This window comes from Xenopus laevis, chromosome 7L (genome assembly GCF_017654675.1).
Source record: "Xenopus laevis strain J_2021 chromosome 7L, Xenopus_laevis_v10.1, whole genome shotgun sequence".
Classification (NCBI taxonomy): domain Eukaryota; kingdom Metazoa; phylum Chordata; class Amphibia; order Anura; family Pipidae; genus Xenopus; species Xenopus laevis.
In genome coordinates this window covers 65,183,420-65,209,777 of record NC_054383.1, presented here as the reverse complement: position 1 = coordinate 65,209,777, position 26,358 = coordinate 65,183,420, and the positions used below count along the sequence as shown (strand labels likewise).

Here is a 26,358-nt window from a genome sequence, read left to right as displayed (position 1 = left end):
TTTGTATATAATCTGTATGTTCACTGTATACACCACTTAACTGTACAGGGCTGTGGCATATATTGCTATTTTACTTATATGTTGCTATTTTATTTTATAATAATATTAATGTAATGCAATATGTGAAATAATATGAAAATATCAAAAATAATGTAAAAACTACAGTTTTCCTGTAAATGATTTTAATATAGCTTTTGTGAATTCGTCATCCAGTGAAAGAAAGACTGCAAATTGCATAGTATATGTAATAAAATCTCTTACTGAAAAATTTATTATTTTTGCACAAAAAAGATTTTAACATTGCAGGCCTTAACTTGCACAGTTTGCCCTTTTTAAAACCCACACGGAAAACAACATAATGGGATTTTAAGACAACAGTTAATGCTTCCTCCAAGCCATGAGACTGTGTGCAGATTTGTCTCTTTTCATTCTGGAAATGTTTAGACTCCACAGTCAGGCCTCTTGACAACCTGCGTTTATAGCAACAGAGCAGCTAGTACAACTCTTCAGAGAGCTGCTGAGTGCTGAGGAATAACTCAGAGACACAAGCTAAGAGACAAAGAAAGAAGGGCAGTCCAAAGAAGGTAAGAACTAAGATATGCAAAAACTGACTTCTGAGAAATAACTATTTTACTGTTTATTTGAATCAGCACTGTAGTTGTTGAAAAAACAGAAAGACAGTAACAAAGTGCTCATAGAATGATCACCATCAATGCAGAATGCCATTTAAATACATTTTATGTTCATCTGTATCTTAACATAAGTGTTTACCTGCAGCCTTTATTTGTATTACTTGGTTGACTAGAGGAATTAATAAACCTGGTTAGTTTGCATTCTCTAACTGGAATAAAGGCAATGAATTGCATGTATCAGTATTTCTCAAAAGTTATGCATTAACTAGTTGCATAGCAATTCAAACACATCATATCAAGTCTACCTCATACTGGAAATAGCTGAGACTACAGTAGGCAGACATGGGTGCTTGGTAAAAAACATAAAATTAAAATATTGGTCTTCCCTTTGATGCATATTAAGGTCCTAGTATTTTCATACTAAATTGCTGCTTCCTACTGTTCAATGCTCAAGGTAACTAAAGAAAAGGTATTCTGCAGAGTGTCAGGAAAAGGAAATTAAGGCACTGCGCATAACATCTTGGCACAATATCTAGTTAGCCAGTATTTAAATGCAACCATTGCCATAAACTGAGATGTGGGACTAAGTGATGTTACATTGCCTGTTATAGGACACATTCCTATGTATCAGAGCAAACACATATAAAGAGCTGTAGCGTGTCTTCTTTCTCATTCCAAGACACTGCATCTCTATTACTACTATGGTTGTCAGGTTACAGCAACACATACACCAGCAGCAGCATTAAGAAAGGGAAGGATCTCTTGTGTCATTTCAAGGGAAAGTGGGAATGGCCAAAAAGACAAAGAAATTTCAAAAGTTATGCATTGGAAATAAAAGTAACAGTTAACATTAACTTGTATACACATATTGATCAGGCATTTACAATCTTAGTGCCAATGGAAGACCAGGACAATCTTTACCTTTTCTATAATTTCAAAAAATAAAAACTTATTTTATCTCAGTCAGGACATCTCATTATGTCTCACGTATTTTATCTCAGTATTGTCTGTACACATCCCTTCCATTCTTTAATGCAGTCCATTTCTCACATTTGCTAGGAAACTATTCTTTCCAAGCAAAAACACCTGTTACCATACAGTTGTAGTCTTAGGTATAATAGCTACAACAATACTGATTATTTAACAGGGCTATGCAGAGTTAGCAGCACACTTCTTTTTGTAAAACAGCTCATTCTACTCCTATTTTACATCCCCCTTGACAAGATTTATTTTGTGTAAACTCTTGTCATATTTAATTCTCTTTATTAGAAACTCATTTGTGCAAGGGTAGGCCTGATCAGTACTGACAGCTCTGTCTGTTCAGGAATTAGCTATGCTGTATGATGTCATACTATTATGCAATGCAAGTGCTGCTGAGTGACAGGGTTAAACAAAAGCTGGCTGGTAGATCTCTTGGGCAAATTCAGTTACAAAGCAGACCCTTTCTTACAGACTACATTCAAACAGGATAGCTGTGTTCTGACTTCTTTGTGACTGTAACTGTATCTGCTCTGTGATCTATAGGATCAGGAAACTCAGGCTAATTAATAGTTTAAAGGTTTCATTAAGGCTTTATTCAATGTAAACTTGTGCATAATATAGGCAGCTTCAATGCAGCAATAACCTTGCACCCATGCAGGGGCTTATTTATTATTATTTATTAATAAAAGAACAAAACTGAACAGGTGCAACTACCCATAGCAATCAAATAGATCTTAACTTTCATTCCCTATCTTGTAGGGGGCATGTCCAGTACTAAATGCTGATTTGTTGCTAAAGGTAACTGTACTGGTGTAATTTGCTGAGATTTGCATATACCTTAGGCAGCCTTGTGATTTCACACATTTTCTGTCAGAGGCCTGTAAAGCATTTACTACGTTGCCTTAACCCTGCTAATGCCAGTAAAGTAGAACAAAACACCACGAGGATGTCAATTACAGAATGTCACCTCCAATAACATCCGCAGCAAGAAGACTGGGTTAATTATAACATTGCCCCAAACACCACTAACAGTCACCAAAGTGTCTTTTTATTGCATAGATTTAATTCCAAGGATGCTGGGTAGTTGAAAGAATCAGCTAACTAGTACTAGTATGCAGTGACATACTGTATTATTACCTCACTTATGGCACTATAGTCTAAAAGCTAAAGAGACTTTTGTTGATCTCCCGGTCTCATGTCTCCAGGAAGTTGTTGCTACTGAGATTTACAAGATTGTGTCACACACACAGTCATGTGACTCCTCGAGGGCTACTGACCTCATGTTTGGTTACTTTTCCATGGAAACCAATAACCAACACAAGCATTAGCGAGTCAGATTACTAAAGTACTGTAATGATTTATTGTTTAGAAGAGTAGGAAATGACTCACCATCTTTTATTGTAAGGTAATATAAAGCAGAGCAGGGTAGTCTTCAAAATTATTGTATTACATATAACTATTGCATATTTACATTTCACAGAGAAGTTGGTGGTTCCATATTTTTTGTTTTGAAGAATACAAAGAATACACCACTACCTGGTGGTCATGTAGAATTCCTAAGCCAAATAAAACATAACATTGATTTAGGCAGGGGGTTTGCGGGCAGGCTCCAGCAGGAGCCCCTTTATGTGCTGGGCTCTATGGGGGGCCCAGTGAGCTCTAGTTACACCCTTGTTCTTGACCCCCATATTTCAAGGGGTTGTTCACCTTCAAATTAACTTTTAGCATTATGTTTAGAGGGATATTCTGAGGCAATTTGCAATAGGTTTTAATTTTATTATTAATTTTGTTTTTGAGTTATTTAGCTATTTATCCAACAGTTCTCCAGTTTGCAATTTCATCAGTCTGGATACTAGGGTACAAATTACCTTAGAAACCATGCACTGATTTGAATAGGCGACTGGAATATGAATAAAAGAGAGCCTGAAAAGAAAGATAAGTAATAAAAGTAGCAATAATACATTTGTAACCATACAGAGCATTTGTGTTTTAGATGGGGAAAGAGTTGAAAAAGTTGGAAAGAGTTTGAAAAAGAAGGCAAATATTTTAAGTCCAACTGAAAAGCTGCCATTCTATAACATACTAAAAGTTAACTTAGAGGTGAATCACCCCTTTAACAAATTGAACAAACTTTGTGCCGTGCAGAAACGCATGGTAATACGTAAGATGTTTGCTTTTGAACAGGGGAACAGTAAATGCTGAAGTGAAATGTAAATGCTAATTAGTTGCAATAGGCAATTAGATCAGTAGCAAACTTTGCAACTTTTATTACATAACCCTCATCATTGTGACTTATTTTGAACATTGGTCTGCATGGGACTGAATTGCTACATGAAATTATTTTAAATCTTTTTTAATCCACACCATCTAGCAAATCATCATTGACCATGAAGGAACAATTGGATGAAATAGGTTGTCCAGACAACTCCAAAAATCAAATTAAACAAAAAGAACTACAAGAAGAGTTATATTATGTCACACCATCCATATGCCATATAGCTGCATGTCAAAACATTAGGCCAATACACATTTAGGTGCCTCTGAGAGGACAAGAGTGTTAGAATTTATCCTAATGGCATATCAGTGAAACTGCACAGACTCTAATGGCAGGTGTGTCTATATAAGTTTACTCAATACCGGCTCCATTGCATACTATTTTGAACCTATACCTCCTTTTCACACTTTCTCTCTCTATACCTCCTATAGAGCAAGTTTTTTCAATTAAAGGGTTTTGTTTTGGTGATCGGATGTTATGATCTAGGTGGGGTTTATTCACTGTGAGTACCATTTGGTATTACCTCACAAAACCAGATCCACACATCTCAATGTTTTAAGTGTTTTTAATGGACCAATTGAAATGTTAATTTTTAATATCAGTATAACACATGAATTTTGCTCAGAAATAATGACACAGGGCACTTTATTAAAGGGGACCTGTCACCCTAAGAAATAATTTAAAATTCTTTTCTATCATGTTAGTTGAGCAAAATAAACTTTACTTACACTGTATTTATTATTTAAATTTTGTTTCCTTCTGTCTTGGAATTATACAAACACAGCAAGCAGGCAGCAGCCATTTTGTGGACACAGTTATTAAGGGAAATTGTGTATCACCCCAAAATCTTGTGTATGCACCAGAATGGGGGACCTAATGTCCATGTGCAGGTCCCTACACAATTATAGAGCCTGAGGAGGGAAGGGGGAATGTGGGGAGAGCAGTGACATGTAGGAAGTGCTGAATGGAAAGTGAAAGTAATTGACTGCAGGTAATATTTGATTGACAGTTTAGATATTTAAACACCTTTATAACAGGTATGGATGTTTTAATGAAAAATGTTTTGGGGGTTTCATATTTAATTTGCAAAGGACTTTCATTATGCAGCTTTTTATGTGTAGGTGACAGGTCCACTTTAATTGAAAAGCACTTTATATTTATATATTTATCAAAAAATGAATTCATCACATAAACAGCTATATGAATGTTCCGCTTAATTTGAGAATGAACTTTTCTCTACCCAGAGTCATCTCACTATTTCTCTTCTCCTTTTCAACACACTAATACAGTATATGGCATATGGATGGTGCGACATAATATAACTCTTCTGGTAGTTCTTTTTGTTTAATTGAATTACTACATGCTTTGTGAAATTGTTTTTCATGCAGCTGTGTTGCCTTAAACATTGATATGCACGTCACTGTTTTTTGTATCTCATAACATTTCTCAGGAAGCAATTATATAGTGCTTTGTGCAATATAACAATGCTCTGCATTCCATCAAGTTATTCTAAATGTTACACAATTTCTCTTATTTTTATTATATAGCTTAGTGCACAGTGCCCTCTGTCATTATAATGCATTTCTTTACCATTTTTAACATTGCTATCTGTCATTTCCTATTACCCATTTTTCTGTATAAATCATTTGTGTAACTGGCCTTTGATGTTTCATCTCTGGATAGGAATAAGTCCCAGCCACAAAATGAATCCCATTAACCTATTGCTGTTGGGACCTTGTGGTCCTTTTACGAACACATTCATGTGATACATTTTCAGTAGTTGTGGTAACCACTCTGCTTCCCTTCCCTGCCTTCCAAATGATTAATGAGCTCTCTTTGCACCCTGAGGGGAATGTATGTACACAAGATGTTACATCAGAGGATGCTCAGCTCTGGGAAACATTCACTCTGCTGAAACCCTACACAGGCCCCCACGTTTCAGCATAATCGCATACCGCTTTCCCTTACACTTCTGTAATATAAAAAGCACTTGAAATCTGTCTGCAAAGCATACTCTATGACAGTTCAGTTAAAAATAAAATACTAGGCAGTTCTCTTGTTTGCTTATCCATGCTAGCCATTGCATCTAGTTGAAATGGAAGTAAAACTGCTAACATATTTAGATACTACAAGACTTATTTTAGATACTACAAGCTTATTTTACAGAATGCAGCATTATTATGGTTGCACATGGGTCACTTTTTAGGATTTCCCTGAATCAGATCCAAAAAATGGCCAAATAGATTTGATTTAATCTCTTTAGCCTAAATAAGCAAGTCTGAATGCAAGTAAAAGGTGCAAAACCTGTCAAATTTTAGTGTACCAATGCCCAGCTAAATTAATCAGCTAAACCATATCATTAAATATACAGCCACCTTAAGACCTTAATTTCTCTGTTTTTATAAGAAAAATTATTATTAGGTATTATGGTTTAAAGACAACTGTGTATTAGAATGGTTTGTCTACTTTTAAAAAGGGGATAGAAAATAAGGACCATGCCTCACAAGGTCACTATATGTGGCAGGCTATAAATATCTTCCATTATTAAGGACAGTCATTTCTGCAAATGTGTGTTCCATATAGCTTTGGTCTAATATTTTGATTAGATGCTGATTTTTTAACCACTTCCTTCTACAGGGAAATGCCAAAGAAGAAAAGTGGGCCAAAAGGTAAGAAAATCACCTTAAAACAGGCAAAGAATTCCATTAAGATTACCTTTGATGGGAAACGCAGGCTAGATCTTTCAAAGATGGGCATTGCTGCCCTGCCCAAATGTCTACTTAAACTGTGTGATGTGGAAGAGCTGGACCTAAGCAGAAATCTAATTAGAAAGGTGCCTGACTGGATCCAGCGCTTCCAGAACCTACGCTGGCTAGATTTACACAGCAACCAGATTGAGAAACTTCCAGAATCCATTGGTCAAATCCAGGGACTGTTGCACCTCAATGTCTCTAATAACAAGATTACTGCAAAAGGAATACCACTGGAGATAAATCAGCTAAAAAATCTCCGTCTTCTCAACCTTGGACTAAACACTATTGATGTGCTTCCAAGCTCTTTGGGGGCACTAAAGGAACTGAAGGAGGTAGGGCTTTTTGATAACCAACTCACAAGTTTACCCACCAGCATCGTCAAATTGCCTAAACTCAAGAAGTTGAACACAAAAAGAAATCCTATTCCCCCCACAGAGGAGGAGCTAGATGAAGCTCAGAAGGATACAGTTCTAAGAGTGGAAGCTCTTTATCTGGTAGACCAAAAAGACCTATGCCAGCCATGCCTGAGTAAGTGCCAGGAGGAAAGAAACAAGATTAAAAAGTTAAATAACCTTGGGCCATCAACACTGAAGAAGCCAATCTTTACCAACTTGGTGACTCCAAATTCTACGGCCAAGGAAACCCAGGCTGAGTGGAGATGAAATTTGGACTGAAACTGAACCTAACATAGAAATAGGTGGGGTAAAGGAAGGACGATTCAAAGTAAAATAAAAAATGAGTGTAGACCTATTTAGGTATTGACTAAAGGGTAAGGGGACATCAAATATCCTCTTACTGTAAGAGATAAATCGCAGATGAGATTAAGTGAAAACTGGTTAAGTAGCATCTTATTGATAATAAATCAGTAATGCAATTACATTAATGGCATACCTGCTTTGTTTCTGTGTACTATTTGTGTGCTGTGTAATAGGTGGATTGCTAAATATGTAGGGGACGAAGATTAAAGAACTAGGTTCATTATTATAAGGGCAGCCATACATGCTACTGCTTCCCCTGACTTTTTTTTAGATACATACATTTAAGCAAGTGCCTGGAAAAACAAATTATTGCTATTTGCACACTTTATAATGATGGTCAAATAGGCCAATATCCAATGAAATAATAATTCATGTAAATATAGGCACGTGAAAAGTAATTCATAGTATGCATCGCTTTCCAACTACTGTAATGCTATAGGTTTAATTACCCCTAGAGCATCACAGTAGTTGGAAAGCTATTAAAATGCTACCAGGAATTTAACAGCTTTAACAGGATATAATGGAGGTTACTTACCACTACTCTATTGTTCTTTGCTAAATCTGCAAACCTACGTGAAGTATGCATGGTTGCCTGAACAACCTATATGTAGGTGTCCCCCTCTCCTGGCTCCTAAAGGCAAGGGCACACTTTCCCCTGCAGGCAGTTTTATAGAGGTAGAGGAAAGCAGCTCCATAATTATATATGCACACACCCCTATAGCTCTCGACAAGCCCAGAGTTAGCAAACAAACCACTTTGTGTGCCCTTGCCCTAAATGTCTGGCATGAATCTGGCATGATGTGCAGAGGGTAGCCATACCTGGGGAAGAAGTGCTGCCCGAATGAGCACTAAGGGGTGTGCACTTGCATCCCTTAGTGCTCTTGCACCTTCAGTCATATATGAATATTTTTTTCAGACAATGAAAATAAAAAAACATAAAATCATATAGTTATCATAAAATACATTTGAAAAAAATGCCTTTTAATACCTTTTACGGAGATTGTAACCCATGCATTTATTAGGTTGCAGATTCAATGATGCGCTACATACATATAAATATTAAAACTGATTAACTATGTAACAGGTTAACTGCAGCCTTGGAATGCATGAAGGGTTGAGTTACAAGCTGTTAACCTCAAGGGTGTTATGACTGTGTATGACGCAATTCAGTTGTTCTTCTGTTAAAAGAGAATACCCAGTATAGCCTCAAAGGACAGAAAAATCATATTGTAGTGTCTCTGACACAGCATATCAAAACATAGACCTTGGTCTGAATATCGTTGTCAATCCCATACGACCCTTGACTAGTTACTTCATTTTCTGGTGCCATGGTATATATATGTACACTGTAGATTTCCTATTATTACTCCTTTATTTGCTATAAAACAACTTGGGCCCTATTTATAAAGCATCAGAACAGTGCACTGTGCTTGAATCAGATGAGCACTGGTATAGCTCCTCCCTATGCAATATAATTCAAGTGCACTTTAATATTTAGAAAGCATTGTGAATACAATGTGAACAATAAACTAGATATGCCCACTACAGTTTGTTCTATTATAGCACAATAATATATAGGTAGGCAACTGAGCATACACTATAAGATCTGCTCATTAGGTCACCAAACAAGCAGAGCTTTTACAAATGTTAACAAACTATAGGGAGCATCTGTCCTATATGACCCACTTGTTCCCAATTGACCTGTGCTAGGTATGCACAACATTTTGCTGAGTAGCAAATCCCAGAGACATGGCGGTATGAATCCATTCAAGCAAGGATTGATGTAATCTTTAGTTATAGGATGCAGAACTCTATGACATTCCCAATATAACTTCAAAAACTACTACGACATTCTTTGAGATTTGAGAATTATTTGTGTCTTTAAGATTAGAAGTGATATAAACCAGTGATGAACTTTACCAAAATTACCATTTTAATTGACACAATGTTTAGTGGTAGGTTACTGACAAGTTAACTAAAAACTAAGGCAGAAAAAAATATAATGCAGGCTGTTGGGAGCATACCTTATATACTGACAGTCATCATCAGCTGCTTTCACTTTTGAATTTGACATTGAAGATTGGAACCTAGAAAGATCAGACAGGGTCAAAATAGTAACGAATGTGGAAAATAGTAAAGGAGTGTGCACATAAAAGTTATGCACACAATTTGCAACTGTAACAATAATAAGACGTAAACTGACATGATATAATTTATTCAGTAAATGATATGAGAAATGCAAAGAAAATAGACATACAGTATAAGTTTCACACAGACATAAAGCTGTAGAGAAATGCAGTAATGCTAGAATTCTTCTTTACCCTTTCATTGCTGTGCTCACATCTTTGTTGGGAAAGACTAGGAATTTCGAAGTTCTGTTCCTCAAATATATTTCCAGAGCTATTTCCTATAAAAGAGAAATGATGTCAACAAAAAAGTAATAAAAAAAATAAAAGAGCAATAGAAAGTATTTGCATATAAGAAGTTATCCATGGGGTATGCTGTACCTGCATGAGAAAACGCATGGGCTGCAAATCTAACAGATCCTGGAATGGATAGCGCTCAATTTTTGGGTTCCTTCTAACTGTTTTTATTTTAGATGATTCCAGGCTGTGTTCAGCATCTTTGGGGCTCCCAGTGAGTGTATCCTTATAACACAAGTCGTAAATAAATGGATCTTCAATGCTGCAAGAAAATATATTAAGCAATAATGTAAATTGGCATCTTCACATTTTGCTTTTTATGTTTGCTAATGAATGGATCTTCAATGATGGAAGAAAATGTATTAAGCCATAATGTAAATTGGTATCTTCATATTTTGCTTTTTATGATTGCTAATGAGGGCCTACATACTTTATTTCCACACCCTTGTGTACATTTTGTAATATGTAGGAAGGAAGGAAATTGTGTTTTACTGCACCTCTCATCAGCTAAAACTAGATACAACCACAGACTTAATACTCACAGTAGTCAATAAGGTAGATGGATTCAGCTATAATGAATTGCAGAGCATAAGCAATGGCACCTTTGTGGAGATGACATAGCAGGCTAAAGGTGCACCTTTAGGTCTACCAGCTGGTGGTTCAGATCACCTCCAGTAGAAATATTTAGGGGTATATACTAGACTGAATCCCTTTCCAACTTTGGTCCCTTCACTTTGCATTTTCTTTCTTTCATTATTTTGCTTTCTTTTCAGGCCCTCTACTACTAATCTTTTATTTTGAGCTAAAAACTGGTGTCTGGTTGCTAGGGTAATTAGATCTAAAATATAGAAATATGGATGAACAGAGGGCACACCATACAATCAGATGTTTGGCAAAAATATGTGTTAGAGGTGCCACAAGTAAATCCGCTCCTTGTTGCTTCTTTTTTTTGCTTCGTACAAACCTTTGGGTGGTATGTATACTATTACTATGTATATCATTGTTGTATAAACTGAACATTTGCTAATACTATTGTTTATTGCCAAATTGTTTTAAACAGTAAAAGATTTTTTTGATATCACCTGAGTTTATATATGAATTTTTTTTTTCTCGAGTGTGCATAACCTATTGTATGGTATACTAATTAGACCTAGAAACCAGACAACAGTTACAGTAAATTTCAACCCTGAGACCTACACAAAAGGTGAAGACCAATTGCAAATTGTTTTAGAATGATGCTGTCTACATCAAGCTGTGTAATAATGTAATTGTTTCATGAAATGCACCATTATATATTTAACACAGATAAATAAATAAATAAAACCTTACTGAAAAATATGTATGTCACATAAAAAAATGCATGAGTACAGCATGCCCATATTATTAGGCACATAAGGTATACTGATGCCTGCATTAAATTGTTTTAAAATGCATTAAAAATGCATCCAATGCATTTTTTTAGCTAGAGGGCATCTGTGGGTGCACTGGAAAAGATATTGGTTCAAAGATTTTTAATGGTTTTAAAATTATTTCTACAAATTCAAATGCAGCAGGTGTCTATCTCTTATCCCTTTCTGACTTTTTGCTCTATTGTTGCTGCAGCTCAGAGAATATAAGCAGCCAGACAAACCGTGCTATAAATAGCAATTACATTTAAAGCCATTGAACATTTTTAATTTTTATATATAAAAGTTGCTTAGAATTACATTTTGCAAAAGCAGGTTGGAAACAGATACACATGAGGCTATTTTACTTTATCTGCCCATGTAAATTCATTCTGGAAGTACCATTTACTTGGGCAAAAGCTTAATGAAAATGGAACTGCAGTCAGGAATCAAATGTCAAATTGCAGTCACAAAAAGACAAACAAATGAAGATTTGTCAGATACACCTTAGGGGCAACATGTTAACATAGAGGCATATGCAAACTTTCCACCTTTTCTGTAAAAAAATACTGTGCTTCCTAACCCTGTTAATTACAGCTAGCCGTATGAAATTACCCTTGTGTGAGAGCATGTATTTATATTAAAGGTTGCCAATCTTTACTTTATGCAGTCCCAAGAGGGTTTTGACCAGCTAAATGTAGGCTAAATTTACAGTTGGGAGTGGGAGTGTTTCCCATTCCAGGTAAAAAATGACCGTGGTAGTTCAGTAACTGTCAAGGTGTGTCAGGGTTCTCTAGTCTTTAAACAGGCAAGACACCCCATTTACTCTCTCTTTTGGTCCCCACTTGCTGGAGGAGGTAGTTTGCTGAATGGCCTAAGGTAGAGGTAGGCCTCAATAGGTAAAGTAAGTGCTAAAAAAATTTGTATTAGCTCACTCTAAGAGTGAGAGGCAGGATCAGGGTAGTCAGCAGATCAGCCAGAGGCTCCAAAAAGGAGGTAAGGGAGGGGTAGTACCCTGCTGTGTCACCCAACAGTATAGGAACTTAAGCAAACAAGCTCAAGAATAAGAGATGATTCCTGGAGAAATACGCCACTAAGAGCATCTGCTGGTGCTATTTCACTGATCTGGAAGTACTACCTCTGTGGTGTTGGGAACAATACAGCTCTGATTGTAACAGTTCCATCTGATGGATGAAAGTGGCTGAAACATTTATGATGTGATTTATAATTGTACCATCTAACAGCACTGACACTGTGTAAGATCCAGTCAATAAAGAGATATTTTGTTTTAAAAAGCATTGGCACCCAGTTAATTTGAAAAATTAGCTTTGTGTGTGATGCAGTGTGGGCCCACATGAGTAAAAGACTTGAATGCTACAGTACTCTACCAGGAACTGCAGCAGTTGCCTGGCCATACTGTATGCTGGTCAGAATCTTATTGTCACAATCTGCTCCCTAAATCCAGAACAAGTGCTAAGCTCCCTGGTGACAGCTCTGCTTTCACCTGTAGCATCAGCCTTTGGCCTCAGGAGGAGCCCTCAGCTTCTCAGATGCCACCAGGTCTTAATAAGAGGGGAGCCAAGCAAGAGTTCTGGACATTCAAAGGGGCACGGTCGTTACCGAGGTTTTGGACAGAAGGCTGGTTCAGGCAGAGTTCAAGCAAGGTCAATCAGGCCGGGGTTGGTACAGGCAGCGTTCAAAAGTAGTCAGGTGAACAAGGGTAGAATTCAGAATAGCCAGGCAGGCAAGGGTCAAAACAGGAATCAAACACTAGACCACCAGGGTGAGTGTTCGTTACACTTATTATGGTATGCTTTTTCATGGATTTTGGTTTTAAGTCATATTTGGGGGTTCACTTCATGTTTCAAGCTGAGAGAGGACTGAAATAAAGCAATTTGCCATTTTAAATCAAAACTTGACAATATGCTGACCATAATACGAATGAAATGCATTTTCAGTGTTGTGGGCTTGCAGTATAAATTCATCTCAGCGCCCTTGGTACAGTGGATATCAATTATCAGTCTCTAAGATGAGAGCAGGAAATGTTACTTGGACACTGACCACTTTACCTATTTTATTATTTATGAAGAGTCTCATGGGCATTCAGAGAACGCATACATAAAAATTGCCTGTATTTACTTGTTTTTAGTGTATTGAAAATCATGGGGTTATTAGCAAACTACAGAAAAAAAGGCCAGTTTTTTATATATTACCTTGACTTTCCATGTGTAATGCAAGTAACATCACCTGAGGTGGAGAGAGTGAAATAAGAACACAGGTAGAAATGATTTCTTCCAAACATAAGGATCCCTTCCGTGATCAAATGTGCTTCAACTAAAACCATGGGCATCTTTAAAAAGATCTGCAGACAGAAGATTGCAACGTTTCAACAAAGTAAAAAGTACACAGTGCAATCCAAACATACAAAACCATTTTAAATACCATGCATATTTGCACTATTAATACATTCTCATGTGCAGGTCATCAAACAATAAAGCAGCAATTAAAAGCATTGAGGACAGAATCAAACAAATTGTTAAGTTTTCTGAAATTAACACTGGCAAATAAGGAGGTAAATATATTTTATATTTCAAAATGTAAATAGTTGGGCAATACTACAGTTCTGTCAACCTCTAAGGTTGGTCTGTAGGATAATTCCCTTACAGGAGCCTATATATGGAATTTAAGGAGGGTATGCACTTACTCTTTTGGCCTAGAAACTTCTTGAGGCAGGACCAAGACTGACGAGGCCAGACCATTTTAGAAGAATGACTTCTTCAGGGCTAGCTAGTGGGTAGGAGTGGAGTTCATGCTAGGAGTGAAATGTAGGTAAGTTAGTGAGAAAGGGCAGTCTGTTGTCCTGATGAGGAGTAGATTGAGGTATAGTGCCTGAGGCAGGCCCGGACTGGCAATCTGGCAAATGCCAGAGGGGCTGCTATAAGGTCCCATAGAAAGTCAGTATTTAGTGGGCTGGTGGGGGCTGTTTGGGCCTCTATGTGGGCTGATTGGGCCTCTCTGTACCTGAAATGCTTTAATTTTCACTCCGGACCTGGCCTGAGGTGATTGTGCACCATTTAGGAAATTTGAGCGTTCAGGTGTAGGTTAGAGGGAACCTACAGAAGCTGTAGTGAGACAGCCGGGAGAAGCTTGTATGCTATTTGTGAAAAGGACAGAGAAGAGGGGAAGCCTAGAGAGCGCAAAGGAGAAGGTTCCCTGGAATGGTTAACAGCACCCTGCTAGTGTTCATCCAAATGATGACAAAACTGGAGGCCTCATGAGAGGAAAGCTGTGTAAGAGGGTGAGAGTGATGGAGAACCTTTGGAGAAGTGTTCATTGTGTAACTGATATTCTTGAGTCACCACCCAGTGCCCCAGTCTCTTAATTGCCCCTCAAAGAGGCTGATATCAATGAAAGTCTGTCCTGGTTCACCACACGGCTGTGTACCATGTCTGCTTATTGCAACAAAGGCTGTGTATCTGTTCATGACTGTAATGGGTCTACCAGCCATGGGTGACCCTGTTACAGGCACACCAAACAATATTATTGGCCAAAGGTTTGGTAGTGCTTTGGCTAACTTCAAATCCTCTTTTTAAACAGAAATCAAGTGTCATGTTTCTTGTCTACACAGGACCCTTGCAGGCAATTCCAATTCAAGGTAGGGATGCACCGAATCCATTATTTTAGAAAGATTTGGCTGAATACCATACCGAATCTGAACCCTAATTTACATATGTAAATTGGGGGAAAAAGGGGAATAGTTTCGGCAAGTCACTTTGATTCAGCAATATCCAAATCCTGCTGAAAAGGGCTGAATCACACACTGAATCCTGGATTTGAAGCATCCCTAATTCAATGTAAATGGTAGAACCTCAAGAAGCAGTACCAATATGTACCAATGCTCATTAATGAGTTCTCTGAAAATACCTTCCTGAGAGTCAGTTTTTGATAAATGAAAAAAGAGGTTATTAAGAGGTTATTATAGTTATTAAGAGGTTATTACAGTTAATCCTTATTTTGTTTCCTACCTTATATTTGGAATTCTCAGTAAGATAATATAAGGCTCATCTGCTTGAACTGCTTTTTGCTAAACACCAAATTATAGATTCCCTTTAAGTGTGGTAGTATAGTGAGTGATGCCAGCAGTGTGGAAAACATAGATAAGGGACAAGCAGTACAACCCTGAGAGGTCCATCTCAGATATATTATAAATATATATATTAGGTGAGTTTTTTGGGTGTATGTTAAGACAATGTAATGCAATCCCTCCCTTACCCTGTTCCATTGTGAAGTGATAAGACACTGTGGGGCAAATTCACTAAGCGCCGAAGCGCCTAACGCTAGCGTAAATTGGCTAACGTTGGGCATTTTCGTTGCTTCGCAAATTCACTAACGAACGCTGGTGTAAATTCGCTAGTGTTACTTCGCACCCTTACGCCTTGTGAATTTTCGCTACGGACGTAACTACGCAAATTCACTAACGCGCGCAGTGTACTGAACGCTACCTTTTATGCTAGACTTCCTTCGCCACCTCAGACCAGGCGAAGCGCAATAGAGTAGATAGGGATTGCTTCAAAAAAAGGTCAAATTTTTTTCTAAGTCCCAAAAAACGCTGGCGTTTTTTCTATATTATGGGTGATAGGCTGAAAAAGATCGAAAAATTTTTTGGGGCTCCCCTCCTTCCCCCCTACATTTCATAACTCGTGGCAACTTAACTATACAGTGGGCACATGTGTAGGGCAAAAAAAATTTTTATTAGATGTTTTGAAGGTTTCCCAGGCATTTGTAGTGATTCTACGTATTCCTCCATTGAAATTGGAATTTAACCATCGCTAGCGTAACTTCGCTTCCCTTAGTGAATTAACACTAGCGCAACTTCGCAACCTTACGCTACCCCTGTGCGCAACTTTGGATTTTAGTGAATTTGCGGAGCAATGGCAAAACTACGCCTGACGAAGTGTGGCGAAGTGCGGCAAAGTTGCACCTGGCGCAACTACGAATCTTAGTGAATTTGCCCCAGTGACTTTAAGTCTCTCGGCTTTCCATAGTGCTTGGTGCACAGATTCTTTGGAAGACAGAAGAACTTCAAGTCTTAGATCCATTACTTCATAAAGGAACAAGCTTAGGGAGTAGTTGCATTACATTAAGGAGTGATGATGGTCCTGATAAGCACATGGGCAGACACTCATGGTTTCCTTTCAATCTGTGCAGAGCTAAGAAAGCTACCATGCACCAATTGATAGGGGCGATCCTGGCCATTTTGCAACCTGAGGGCTGCTTTCCTTTTGCTGCCCCCCACCTCTCCCCACGGCACTCACATTTTTAACGCTGGAGGGGGTCAGGGGCAATTGTGCTCTCTGCACTAGACGAGCCAAATTTCCGGGTTTTTTTTGCCGGCCCTGGCAACCAGGGGGGTGCTGCCGCCTGAGGCTAGTGTCTCAACTGGTCTCATTGGTGGAGCACTCCTGCCGATTGATAATGGTATGAAGACAGCTGGAGATCCTAACCAGTGCAATTTTCAGAAAAAAACTGGCATTGTTGGGGGAAAAAAAGCAGCAAATTGCACAGAAGTAGTGAACTTCTAGTGATGTCACCAACCTAACTGATACACATTAAGGGCAATATACTTGTATTTATATTAGCAAAAAAATGCACAGATGTAACAATTTAGCTATAGCTTTTATTGGAAAATATCAAAAGTGTGCAAAACCAATCTGTATTAGACATACACAGCCATTATGCTGAACAGTCTGTTACACACAGAGAACATTACCAGCAGTCTGACACAAGGCCTGCTGCGTATAACAGGCTCCCTGCTCTCGCACCATTTGCTGCTGTGAATGACTAGCACAGAGAAATCCTGCCTCAGGCTGACATATAACAATTACAGGAACAGTAAAAGAAGCTTGTTCCTGCATATACATGACCCCATTCTCAGCAGGATAATTCTTTACTTATGAAAATCACTGAATGCTTTACACATCTGCAACTTTCATATTGACAGTCTTAGTACAGAGGGATTTATCCAGGGATTTTTCAGTGGGGAAACTAAAAGTTTAGTTCACTTGCTAAATAAACAGTACAAGTGCTACTATGATTTGTATTTAGTGATGTTTAAGCACATCCATAACTGTGCAGATTTTACCACACATTCTGTGATCTGGGTGATGGAGAGCCAGTGTACTAAATAAAATGTAAACCCATTATTCAAAAAGCTCATAAATACATTTAATCCTAATAATTCAAAATTTTAAAATTGATTTCCTTTTTCTCTATATTAATAAAACAGTACAGTCTACTCCAAACTCAGATATAATTGATGCTTATTGGAGGCAAAAACACCTATTAAGTTTATGTGATGTTTAAATTGGTTTTTAGCAGACTTAACCCTTTAAGTGCCAGCAGAATTTCAAATTTCATTTGTGCCAGATGTTTTTAAAACACTCACACTTTAGGGGCATTTCCTGGTGGGGGGGTTAGTTTAATTAGAAAACTATACATTGTTTTTGAGTATTTCCACTTCTTAAACAGTATAGGAATTTATACCGGAAAAATATTTTGTTTTATGCACAATAATTCAACTTTTTTTGGAAATAATCAAGTGTCTCGAACATGCCAATGCCAGATATGTATCATTTTATGAAGATGTCTTACCTCTATTAGATCAAAAACTCCCAGCAGTAAATTACCAAATTTCAAAGCATTACAGTAGAAAATGGTTTAGAGGTTTACCACAGGAAACCATATATTTCTGAAAAGTACAGATTATGTTGAATCCAAAATGGGTAACTATGTATTCCTAATTACCAAACATCAAAGCTTTTCTGTGGTTTCTATAAAAATGTATGAAAATTCAGAAAACTCACCTCAAAACTTTAATTTGTCAATTTTTTTCTATCACATAGCATTAGGTACCAAGAAAAACATCCTAAATATGAGTGCCAGGGGTCCATTGAACAGTTTGATGCCCATTGTGCGTAGGATTACCTAAGTATCTGGTGTTTAGTGTTAGCTGAGAGCTGATCTGAACTGCATGTGCAGCTTGTCTGTAAGTGAGGACAGACACACCAACTTCTGTGTGAACAATAACTTGGTTGCTTTATAGAACTCAGCATAAACACTTACAACATAACATGTCTGAACAGGAACTTTTCATAGAGAGAATACACAGGAAGAGGAAGAAGAAAATCACACAGGGTTACAGGTCAAACATGACATCACATTGCTAAGCAACAATAGACCCTCCCTTTATTAAGTAACATACTGTTGTTTTCCAATATTTAGAGACCCCAAAATAAATTTAGCTCATACAACTTGTCACTTGAGCTACTAAAAATTCAACACATTTACTGCATTTATTGGGGGGTAAAAATACAAAAAATACCTTGACCCCCCAAAACCATATATTCTTGAAAAGTACACATTCAGCCAAATCCAAAAAGAGTAACCGCATCTTTCTACTCCAATTAGTGAGTCACAATGCTTTCCCAAAATTGTTGGTTTTGATGAAATACCTGAAAATCACCACTTTCTAGCATCTTATCTCCGTCATAGAATTAGGCACCAAGAGAAAACATCTAAAGTATAAATGTCAGGGGTCCACTGAACAGTTTGATGCCCATTGTGCATAGGATTACTAAAGTATCTGGCATTTAGAGACACCAAAATTAAGTTATTGTATACAAATTGTCCCGGGAAGTCACTTTTGCTACTGAATAATCATCACATTTAATGCATTTTTTGCAGGGTAAAAACACAAAAAGATACCAAAAACATATATTTTTAGAAAGTACACATTCAGATGAATCCAAAATGGTTAACTATGTCTTTCTACTCCAAAATCCAAGACTCCAAGAGTGTACAATGCTTTCCCAAAATAGCTGGTTTTGATAAAATACTTGAAAATTTCCTCAAAGCTTCCACTTTCAAGCATCTTTTCTCCCACATAAAATTAGGTACCAAGAGAAATCTTTTTAAATATGAACACTAGTGGTCTACTGAACAGTTTGATGCCCAATATGCATAGATACCATATTATGTGGCATACAGAGACCCACAAATGCAAATAGTGCGTTTAAATTTTCCTGGGTGACACTCTGGCTGCTACAACATGAACACATGGTGTGTGTATTATATGTACCATAAGACCCTCTAACAGTATGGAGACCCTAGAAACCCAAATTTTTTCAGAAAGTACACATTCTGATGAATGCAAAATGAGTAAATACATCTTTCTATGGCAAACAACTTTAAAGCTGTGACATTCCTGAAAATTGTCACAAAGCTTGCATTTTACCCTATTACATGACCCACATTTCATAAAGTATCAGCATATAAAATCCTAAATATGAATGCCATGGGGTCTACTGAACACTTTGTCCAGGCAAAATGTCTATAAGAAAATGAAGTAAAAAAGAACAATGCGAATACAATAAAATCACTAAAATCCAGTAAAAGCACACAAATCTGTACTTTTTTTCACCTAGTGTAATTAGCAGTCAGAATCACAATATTTTAGCTTGGCCAAATAGGTTTTGCAGACAGAAACAATCGAACAAAAGCTACGCAGAGCTGAAAATGCAATACAATAACAATAAAACTGGTAAAAATGTACCAAAATCACCATGTAATATAATAACCAAAATAACATACAAAAGGTATTGCACAGTGTGGTTAGCAAAAATGCTGTTCGCAAGGGCAATAAAACATTTTTTTTTTGTGTGTGTGTGTGTGTGTGTAAACGTGTAAACGTGTATACAATTGGCAAAATAAGTATTTATGTGTGTGCACGCGTGTGCAAGTTTGTTTGAGTGGTATGAATGTTGAAACCCCCAACCCCCTGAAAATGGATGTAAGTGTGTGTATTAGAGTTAAAAGTATGTGATTGTGTATTTTGTGTGTTACACTAACCTAGGGTATGTAGGCTGCAGATCCGTGTCCAGGAAGTTTGGAGGATTGGAGGCACCGCAAGAAGACATCCTCAAGGTGATCAGGGTCAGGAGGCGTTGCTGGAAGGAGGAGGAAATGCAGGGCAATCACACTCCATGGGCCACTTTTCCCCACGTTCTGCTTGTTGCCTTTAAAAGCCGTTCCTCTCCTTCCTGGCCCGGAAGTGCTGCAGAGTGTAAAATCTAAATTCTGTGGCAATTAAGGGGTTTTGGTTTGAAGATCCAAATTACAGAAAGATCCATTATTTGGAAAACCCCAGGTCCTGAGCATTTATTATTACATAGACTGACAATATGAGGCTCATTTGTGATCACATTGCACAGTGTTAAGCTCAATATCAATGTAGGTTTGCTCAATTCAATAAAATACATGTACTGTGCCCCAATATGCTGGTTACAATTTCTTTGCAGAAAAATGTACAAGGTATAAGAAATAGCAAATTTGCAGTAAATACTGGCAAAAACACAGGCAATTGCACTGCAATGTTGCCCTTTACAAGTAGCACAAATAAAATTAATTCACCATTTAGTTCTCTTTAATTGCACAGCTGGGAAATAGTAACATACTGCATAAAATGCTGAGGAATATGTTGGCTCTACATAGTATTGTAATAATATGAACAAAATATTTTGACTGGTTCAGAGTCAGTGACTGCTGTCAAAAAATACTTTGATCTAAAGATGGTAAACGTGCCAACCACAAAGAATGTCAGGGCTGCAGTATCTACAGGTAAATAGAAATTATATAAATCTGTTTTTCCAACACTTTCCTAATAAACCATTACATTTTGTTTTCCATCACAAACAGAAATATTATGTTTTAATATATATATATATATATATATATATATATATATATATATATATATATATATATACAATTAGACTAATCTTTTCTATGACCCACCTTTTCTTTCTCTGGAAATTCCCGTAGAACATTAAGTCTCTCTGGACATATAGTGCATGTAAATGAATATTTTGCGTTATCTTGCAGAGTTGGAAAGAATGTTAGGCTTGTCCCATCACCCCTTTGCTCATTCAACCTCATCTGGGCTCCTTTAAAAAACATGGAAGATCAGATGCAGACAAAGTAATTACATATCCATTAAATGCCTCATTCACTTTTCATTATTCTCTGTAGTAAATCATTTTAAAAATGCATTTTTGTTTTGCAGTCAATTGTATTTGTCAGTACCATAACTGAAATCAAACAAAAAAGTTTGGGTTTTGTAGGGTCAGATTATGATTATTTAAATATTATTTACAGTTCCAAAAAAACAACATGGTATCTCAGCTTTTCTCACAGAAGCAAGGTTGTGTAATACCAGATACAAGATGAGACTGCTGGAAAGATGGGCTTTTAATGAATAACACTGAATCAACAAAAACTATCCGGCTTAGGCCCCAAGAGCAGAGAAGCTACATCTACTGCACTAAATCTACTTTATAAATTCGAATTCATAGAACTGAATTTGGCATTATTGTCCAGATAATGGATACTTAACATGTTTGTTTTTGGGTAACTTTTAAAATAGGTATATTTGGATCAAATCCCAGTACCAGCTGCTTAATATCTTTGGCAAGCCATTTAATCTCTTTGTTCACCAAGTACCAAAATTTAATTGTAAACTGGGCAGGGACTAGTTCCTGAAATATTGAACACATGCAGCTGTGCACATTGCAGTGATATATCATTATCTGTATTACATGTTTAATTTACAGACTGGGACAGTCTATATTGTAGAATTATAACTTACATATTATTCCAACCCATATTCTGTAAAAGAGAAACTAAGGAATGCTATTAATGGAACAGTTCAGTGTAAAAATATAATAAAAAATAAATAGATAGGCTATGCAAAATAAAAAAGTGTTTCTGATATAGTTAGTTAGCCAAAAATGTAATATATAAAGGCTGGAGTGACTGTATGTCTAACAGAACAGAATATAATTTCCTGCTTTTCAGCTCTCTAACTCTGAGTTAGTCAGCGACTTTAAGGGGGGCCACATGGGACATAACTGTTCAGTGATTTTGCAATTGATCCTTAGCATGCAGGTCAGATTCAAAAGCAAACAGTTATGAACAATTGCCCCCCCCCCCCTCAAGTCTTTGATTGTTTACTGCCTGGTAACCAATCAGTCGAAACCAAGAAAGCTGCAAAGCAGGAAGTAGTGTTCTGGTTATTATGTTAGGCTTCACTCCAGCCTTTATACATTACATTTTTGGCTAACTAACTATATTAGAAACATTTTTTTATTTTGCACAGCCTATCTAGCTACCCAGTTTTTATTTTTATACTGAACAATTCCTTTAAAGAAATCATATACTTTTTAAAAGGTTGTCATTGTCAGCAACCTGCAGAGACATTCTTTTCCAGTAATCAGACCAGTAAAAGTTAGCAGTAACAGTAACAATAACACAGCTATGGGGCAGAATAACTAATGTTCATATTTTGTTTGTATTCCCAAATCATATATTTTAGCTATAAAATATATGGATTATATGAACTACTTTAAATCACAAAAAATTCTTATATTATTTAATAAAAACCCCCCCACAAAAAATACTAATACAAAAGAAGTCACTGGAGATTTGTCCTTTTCCAATTGTAAAATGTTTACTTCAAGCTTTTAGGGGTTTGGGGGGGGGGTCGTTTGTAATTGCACATAGATGATTCTGAGGTTTGCATTTTATTATTTGGATGAATTCCACATTTTTATTTGTTTATGCTTTTTATGTTAGGCTGTTATTTTTATTTTTTTTGTTTCTATAACCTCTAAAACCACTAAAATCAGAATGTTGCTAAATGCCCCCCATTTGTGTTTTTAACTCTAACCAGGTGTAAGAGATTATTCCATAGAATTGCAAAGTGCAATGCACTTTTTCTTCATTTTATGACAGAGCAAAGTGATTGGAACATTGGTAAAGAGGGATGCATATGTTAAAGGAACAGTTCAGTGTGAAAATAAAAACTTGGTAAATAGATAGGCTGTGCAAAATAAAAAAAGGTTTCTTATATAGTTAGTTAGCCAAAAATGTAATATATAAAAACTGGAGTGAACAGATGTCTTATAAAACAGCCAGAATCCAACTTCCTGCTTTTCAGCTCTATAACTCTGAGTTAGTCAGCGACTTGAAGGGGGGCCGCATGGTACATTTCTGTTCAGTGTGTTTGCAATTGATCCTCAGCATTCAGCTCAGATCCAAAAGCAACAGATATGACCCATTTGGCCCCCCTCAAGTCTCTGATTGGTAACTGCCTACCAGTTAGTGTAAACCAAGAGAACTGAAAAGCAGGAAGAAGTGTTCTGACTGACATGTTATAAATCAAATCACTCCAGCCTTTATACATTACATTTTTGGCTAACTAACTATATTAGAAACATTTTTTATTTTGCACAGCCTATCTGTTTACACAGTTTTTATTTTTACAATGAACAATTCCTTTAAAACTGGTAGGTTTGTCAAGAGTTTAAAGGCAACTATTTGCCCTATATACAACCTTATTCTATACCCCATTAATGAAAATGTAGCCAATTATATAGTTTAAAAAAGATATTTACATTATTGGAGCATTTAATGCTTCATTGTTAAAAACAAAATAAGGGTATGTGCATGCCATAATCCTGTAAGGACATGCTAGTTTACAGCTTGATGCACTCATGAAGAAAATTACTCCTTTAAAGCTTATATCTACGAACAAATTAAAAGGGGATAGGGGAAATGAGTAAGAGAAAGGGTCATGAAATAGAAACCACATTAAGCAGCAGAGGATCCAGATAGCCCCAGGGGAACACAATCTGCAGATAACAGGGTACATTTATAAAGGCCCTTGTTACTGGTTAAATTAAAAAACATTGGCTTGGAACACATTTGTACTTGGATAGAGAATTGGCTGAAGGATAGATTACAAAGAGTGGTGGTAAATTGAGTATATTCTCAAGTGTTGTTCGTGGAGTACAGCAGGGGTTTGGTCTTGGCTCTTTCATTTGTGATATGGTTATTATTGACCTAGAGTTGGGCATTAAGTACAGTCTCTGTCTTTGCTGATGATTACACTTTACATGTACATTAGAGAGAGATAGCAAAGAATAAGAGGCCATCCCTTTAGACTAGAAAAACATTTCTTCATGGTGAAGGCAGTGAGATTGTGGAATGCCCTGCAAGGTGATGTTGTGATGGCAGATTCCATTAACTCATTTAGAGGTTTGGATGATTTCTTGAACAAGCATAATATCCAATGCTACTGAGAATTTCTAGATTTGGTTAGTATCAATATTGGTATATACAGTTTATATATATGAGTCTACATATAGAGTTGTATAAGTATGTGTATATAGGTACACTGGGGTCCATTTGGAGGAGTTGCACTTGATGGTGTAACCCAACTTAACATATCTAACTATGATGCAGGTGCCATGCACCAGACATTAGTAATACAAGTCCTACAAAACTAAACTTTAACAATCAATAATGTTCACCACGCAGTTGAGGATCTAGATAACAAAGAAACAGTGATATTTAAAGGAAAAATACCACCTCTTAAATCTGGCGTATTAGAAAGGGGAACTGTGTGTTTAGTTAGCCTCCAGACAGGAGTAGGATTTTATTTTGTTTTGTGCAAGCCATAAAAGGATGCAACCTTTGTCTAAAAGGCCTTCTGGGGACCATCACACAGTGATATTTAAAGGGAAAAATACCACCTCTTAAAGCTGGCGTCTTAGAAAGGGAAACTGTGTGTTTAGTTAGCCTCCGGACAGGAGTAGGATTTTATTTTGTTTTGTGCAAGCCCTAAAAGGAGCAGCCTGTTTTCTGATATACAAACTGCAATTAAAGGCAAAGCTGCACATTCTGTTGCAAGACCTGCTGTCTGGTTCCTTTACTGCCAATCAGTCACACATTTACACACACAGTTAAAGGCATTGAGAGGATCGGTCTTAGAAAGGACCCCCATATTCACACCTGAGCTAGCTACATAAAATTGGTACATTATGTGGCCCTGTCTTCTATATCTGTCTGAATCAAAATAGTGATTAACCTTCAAGAAGGTAAATCAAAGTTTGTGAATACAGTGGTCTAATTGATTATTTGGCATTAATTGTGTACAGTTTTAACTACTCCATATATATTCAGCATAAAGGACTCACACACACTCATGATTATGATATTCAGTTAAAATATCCACACACAGGGCCGCCATCAGGAGGGACAAGTGTCCCGGGCATGAAGGGGGGCCCGGCAGTGCTGCAGTTTAGAAAGAGTCGGGCCCCCCTTGCCAGCGCCGAAGATCTGTGGCCAGCCAAACAGCCGAAAATGCGGAAGTGCCGAAAAGCCGAACTCCCGAAGCAGCGAAAAGACCAAAGCCGCGAAAATAGCCGAAGTCCCGAAGCTCTGAAAAGACCCGAAGTCACGAAAATAGCCGAAGTACCGAAGCGGCAAAAAGATCCGAAGTCACAAAAACAGACGAAATTGAAGTCCTGAAGCGGCGAAAAGACCCGAAGTCACGAAAACAGCCGGAATTGAAGTCCCGAAGCTCTGAAAAGACCCGAAGTCACGAAAGGAGGCGAAGTTGAAGTCCTGATGCCACAAGTTCAATTCTACTGAACACCAATTTGTGTTTTGTTTTGTTTTTTAATCCCCTGGCCACCAATGTATTATTTTAATATTCTATAGGCCCCTGCCACCAATGTTTTTTTTTTAAATATTTTTTGGGGCCCCAATTTTTTTTTAACTTGTAAGGGGGGCCCTGGCGCCAATGTTTTTTTTTTTAAATATTTTTTTGGGGCCCCAAATTTTTTTAACTTGTAAGGGGGGCCCTGACCGTCAATAGCTTTTTAGAACTTGTGTGTGGGGGGGTTACTTTTTTAGCGCTGATGTCTGTGTGGTCTTTAAATTGTGATGTGGAGTGGGTGGGTCTGGGGCGGGGCTTGGGCGCCAGGGCCCCGAAAATGTTGTTGTACAGGGCCCCGTGATTTCTAATGGCGGCCCTGTCCACACACCATACACACAGGACCAGACAGTAGTTGTACTGGCTTCTAAACTGCAGATGGGATGATGATATATAAAATAAACATTATTATTTACCTTTGTTTATCTCTCCCAAAAGAGAAGTTGCACCTGTCTCTGTGGCACTCTGAAATAACAAAGCAAAAACAGTATCTAAGGTATCTAGTGAAAGCATAATATAATTTCTGATAAGCATATA

The 26,358-nt window shown here is 37.2% G+C and overlaps 2 protein-coding genes across 5 annotated transcripts in view; one reads left to right on the top strand and one right to left on the bottom strand.

Moving 5' to 3' along the window:
• wdfy4.L (WDFY family member 4 L homeolog) overlaps positions 1-26,358 on the bottom strand; it is a 167,917-nt gene that overhangs the window by 38,863 nt on the left and 102,696 nt on the right. For all 3 annotated transcript variants that reach the window (XM_018225614.2, XM_018225612.2, XM_041569128.1), the window contains 6 exons: positions 26,238-26,286; positions 21,060-21,208; positions 13,421-13,569; positions 9,907-10,084; positions 9,721-9,806; positions 9,424-9,486 (listed from right to left, as the gene is read on the bottom strand). In XM_018225614.2, the coding sequence (XP_018081103.1) occupies positions 9,424-9,486; positions 9,721-9,806; positions 9,907-10,084; positions 13,421-13,569; positions 21,060-21,208; positions 26,238-26,286 (674 nt within the window). The remainder of the gene's footprint in view (positions 1-9,423; positions 9,487-9,720; positions 9,807-9,906; positions 10,085-13,420; positions 13,570-21,059; positions 21,209-26,237; positions 26,287-26,358) is intronic.
• On the top strand, positions 496-7,531 carry lrrc18.L (leucine rich repeat containing 18 L homeolog). 2 transcript variants are annotated; one of them, XM_018224602.2, is made up of 2 exons: positions 496-584; positions 6,526-7,531. In XM_018224602.2, the coding sequence occupies exon 2, from the start codon at positions 6,530-6,532 to the stop codon at positions 7,301-7,303; it is 774 nt and encodes a 257-aa protein (XP_018080091.1). In that variant the 5' UTR covers positions 496-584; positions 6,526-6,529; the 3' UTR covers positions 7,304-7,531.